A 4545-nucleotide genomic window follows, 5' to 3' on the forward strand; every position below is an offset into this window, starting at 1 on the left:
AACTTGTAAATCAATTCAAACCCCTCAAAAACTGCAAATGTTCATTGATTTTTCGTCCCAATTTCATGGCTAATTCTATGGGAGGATTGAGCCAANGCTGGTACCAGTGTCAGTGATGCAGGTTTGGGGCTTCAAACACGCTTTTGAGAAGCTGACCCTTCTTTCACATCGCTATCTGAGGATCAGCCTCGTTAAAACCAGTTGGAAACGCCAATTTTGCATCACTGGCATTGGAAGGCAAATTTGTTTGCTGGTACCAGCGCTTGCCTAAATTTCGAAATTTAGAGGCTGCTGTAAAATTATGCCAGTGCTTAGCAGACTTCCCCAAAATCTTTTCGACCTTGTCAATAAGCTAATCGATGAGACACGTGTTTAGAATATTGTTAGGTAACTTTCAACTATGTTCTCAAGATTTTTAAAAACGGTTTTTAATAAGTAAATCAAGAAGTTCAATTTCTGTTTTATAAAAAAGGTCTGTTGTCGATCAAAAAACTATAAAATGATACTTTAGGCACACTTAATGGCACATCAGACTAAAAGCGCAGAATTTCAAAATCATTAGATATGTTAGTTGTACCTTCAGTAGAAATTTCATGGACCTATATAAAGCGACTACTTACCCATTGCAAGTTGAATGTTCCAGTTTTTATCAAAACTAGTCGACAAATGCCCTAATGATACATTGACGATAACTAATAAACATATAACATATTTTTGCGACCTCAAATTTTCATATGAGCTATTTTCTTACCTTCAACAGATGTTATATTAATTAAAGATGGCATTTTAAGGCATTGAAACACACTAGAAAAATAGATTTTAAAAAAGAAAGTCAAAATTCCTTCTAAAATTATTATGTCATTGTACGCTCAAAAAATGCAGTATTCTATATATTGGTGAGATTTTTCCAATTTGAAGCGCGACTAAAAGCTAAGTGCATTTTTGATCATTGCCGATTCCTTATAATGGCATTGGTTTTCATGAAATTGCAATAAAATTTGTCAATTAATTTGTGGCGAGTGGTCGTCAGCGAATTTGGTGGCAAATTTTGACGAAAACTGGAACATTCAACTTGCAAAAGGCAGTCACTTTAAATATGTCCATGAAATTTCTACTGAGGTGTAATTAACATGTCTAATGAATTTGATATTCTGCACTTTTTGTCTGATATGCCAATAAATGTGTTTGAGGTGTTATTTTATGGTTTTTTAATCGACAACTGACTTACTTTACAGAACAGAAATTGAATTACTTGAATTACTTACTTCAAAAACCGTCTTTAAACGTCTTGAGAGAATAGTTAAAAAATACTTAACAATATTCTAAGCACCGAGGAGTGAGACCTTGTAGCAGACTGTCTCAGTTGCCCTATGCAGGGATTGCGCCACTGATTTTTCAAGACATTTAATATTCACATAGCAAACTCTTGGTCCAAATCAACCTTTCCTTTGTGTCCTTGGTTCAAAATTCCTCTTTTTTGCATTGGCATTACTTAGCTTAGTTGGCGCCCATCCAAATGCCATCAACGACAGGAGCTGACAAAGAGTTTATGCAGTGTGACCAACCCACTTTATTGCAATAACCATGCAAGACGTCCATCCTAACCTCTACCCACCTTTTTTTGTAATGCTTGTGACTCCCTTTTTGCTATTTCCAAGTGTACTGAACAAATTCAAGTCAATTTTGTTGTGGTACCACGTTTGAGTCAGCTATCTTATTACTCATTCTTTTACCTATTTGGGTATGATTCTATACTTTCTTGAGTAAATGTAATTACATAGCATTACTTAAAGTAACAATTTAAGTAGTGTAAGTAGTAACAATCAGATGAATTCTAATCTTTCATTGTAATTATACGGAGGAAAACATTCTTTGCAGGGGTTGGTAAAGCCGATGAAAAACCAAACCCCCCAAAATATGCTAAAAGTTTCTGGATGAGAATTTGATTGTTTATCTTATAATGCTGCACGGGAGAAAATAACAAGGCCCCCAACAAAGAACAACAAGTGAAGATGGAAGCTGATAAAGACTCAAACGATGATAAAACGGCTAAAAATGATTTAGATGTGAGATTAACCTCGAAAGAGAGTCAAAGAAGTGAAAATAGGCTGTAAAAAGTGAGGAAAGGCTAAAAAAGATCAAAAAGTGTTTTCAGGTTTTAACCTTTCTCCGAAGTCTGGTGATCAACCTTAGCTGATCACCGGAACAGAGCTTGGTAGCAAGTACAGGAGCAGTAAGAATTATAAAAAGATGAAAAAAGCTCAATCATCGATTGAAAAGGTATGTAAAATCCAGATGAAAAAGTTATCAGTACTTTGAATGCTAAGGGCATAATCTTTTTAGATTTTGTGTGAGCTTTTGGTCCAAAAGGTCACAACTTACTAAGGAATGTGAAATTCATGTAGCTGAAGGTACCCAGCCAACCTCAACCAAGCTCCAATAAAAAAGGGTTAAAAAAATGTTTTTGGACGCATGCCCGATTTTGTTAAAACAAAGTGCTCTCAAAACACGTTGTACTGTATTGTACGTATTGAAAATTTGAAGAAATAAAATATCAATGAGCCATGTGTGGGCGGTACTTTCTTTAAGATTTCCTCTTTTGCGGACTTCCTTACCGCTACTGGCATTGGAATTCCAGCAGTTCAAGACGAGAAATTTATTCATTTGACTTAACTTTTATCTATGTATATTATTTGATCGACCAACGAATTAGAGTTGGCAGATCTGGCTAACCCTGGAGTACAAGGTTGGTCGGGAATTTTAGTCAAAAGCTTGTCCAAGTCTGACTTAAATCTTGCTACTGGATCAACGCCTAAATTTGCCCTACGAATATTTGAGGGCAGCAAATTGAACAACGAAGGAGCTCGAGAAAGAAGAGAGTTGGACTTCATTGTTTTGCCTTTCCTTTTGTAAAATGTCGAATAAATCCAACATTTCAAGCTCAAACTGCCTTGAAAATGAAATCTTTTTGCTGTTCAGTGAATGTAGAACTGTTATATGTGTCGAGTTCTTACGAGTATGTTAACTTCGTCCCAAGGAATAGTCTTGAGCACATCCAACTCATTGCCTTCCACGTCAAGGCTGAAATAGTCCACTTGAGGAACCTCCAAGGCTTTGAGAATAGCAAACAAAGGCAAGCACATGACGTCCACCAACTTTTGCTCTTTCCTGCCTGGCTTCACATCTACAATCCGACCCAAATTGTAGTACGAGCCATAACTGACTTTCATTGTTTCCTTTTTGGTAGCCAAGCAATGTGGCACCACATAAGACTTTCGACCTTTGGACAAAATTGTTGAAATTGAATTAGGATCGCCTTCAATGAGAATACCAGTCCATTGGAGATCTCGTTCCAGGCCCAATGTATTGGATCGAGTTTCGCCATCCAAAGCACCGCATTCAATAAAGAAGCCATTTGTCTAGTGAAGAAATGACACGCGGTTGAAAGCATTTTGTCGGGGGAATAAATTACTGCCAAATCATTGATGGTGGGTACCTGGTTCCGAAATAACTTTCGAATCGATTGACCTTGTCCCATTGAAGGATCTTTGGTTGGACTTGACAAAAAATAAGGAAGACGTCTTTGGAGTGGTCGAATGACGTGGTCTCGTCGAATCAATGCATGAAGACGAGGATCAAGTTGGTCCATTTCAGGCTTGATGACCATATCCTCATTTTTGAAAGATTTCCCGTCCTGTTTTCGTCGCTTCAAAGCTTTAAATTCTTTCGTTGGCTATGTAATAAATACAAATTCTTGATTGTGGAGCCGAGCTCAATCTCGAAAGCAATCATTCTAGATTTGAATTTTATACTAACCCATCTTACGTATTGAATCCAGACATATAAGAATACACATAAAAGAAGCAGGCCAGTGAAAATAGCAAGCACATTTTTATTCAGCAATGAACGTAGGTACTTCCCCATGTTTGATCACGATCCGAATATGACTGAATCAAATAAGACTTTGCTCGCCGAGAGTTGCCCTCGCCTGTCAATTGCAAAGTTGCTTGTCAGAGCGCCAGAACGAAAAGAATAACTATTTTTGCAATGGCAACTGTTTTTTTATGTATGATGGTTGTAAAAATGCAACCTCAAGAAAGACAAAATAGTCGACGCTTTTGGCGAGCCCTCCTTTTTGTGCTATCATGTTTATGGAGAAGAATGAGGGTTTACCAACTCATACTTTGAAATGAAAGGCATTAATATGGAAATGAGTTTGAGTTGTTGGTGATAACGGGTCTCTAGTATTTGTTTTTTAGTTGAAAAAAAATCAAAAACTAAATTTAGCCTCTAAGAAATTTGCTCTTTGTTCACTTGTGATTCAAAATAGAGAGCCATAAAGTTTTTTTTCTTGATTTCTGATTAGCCTGCTGATCGATTTTTCTTTGAAAGTAGTAGGCAAATTTTTTGGGCATTATGTATTCAATAGGAGGTGAAGCTGCTGAGCAATTGAGGAATTTCTGTTTTGTTAGGTCATGCATCCACCATGCTTTCTTGAAAATTTGAGGGTGCAAGTGTATTTTGCTATATCATTTGATATGCATG

The 4545-nt window shown here is 36.8% G+C and overlaps 1 protein-coding gene across 1 annotated transcript in view; it reads right to left on the reverse strand.

Annotated features, from left to right (window-relative positions):
• LOC131880968 (uncharacterized) overlaps positions 1 to 3976 on the reverse strand; it is a 12412-nt gene extending 8436 nt beyond the window's left edge. Inside the window, exons 1-3 of the mRNA XM_059227700.1 lie at positions 3817 to 3976; positions 3497 to 3733; positions 3015 to 3419 (exon numbers count right to left, since the gene is read on the reverse strand). Coding sequence (XP_059083683.1) covers positions 3015 to 3419; positions 3497 to 3733; positions 3817 to 3924 — 750 coding nt within the window. The 5' untranslated portion in view covers positions 3925 to 3976. The remainder of the gene's footprint in view (positions 1 to 3014; positions 3420 to 3496; positions 3734 to 3816) is intronic.
• Positions 3977 to 4545: the final 569 nt, after the last annotated feature.

This window comes from Tigriopus californicus, chromosome 5 (assembly GCF_007210705.1).
Source record: "Tigriopus californicus strain San Diego chromosome 5, Tcal_SD_v2.1, whole genome shotgun sequence".
Taxonomy (NCBI): Eukaryota; Metazoa; Arthropoda; class Copepoda; order Harpacticoida; family Harpacticidae; genus Tigriopus; species Tigriopus californicus.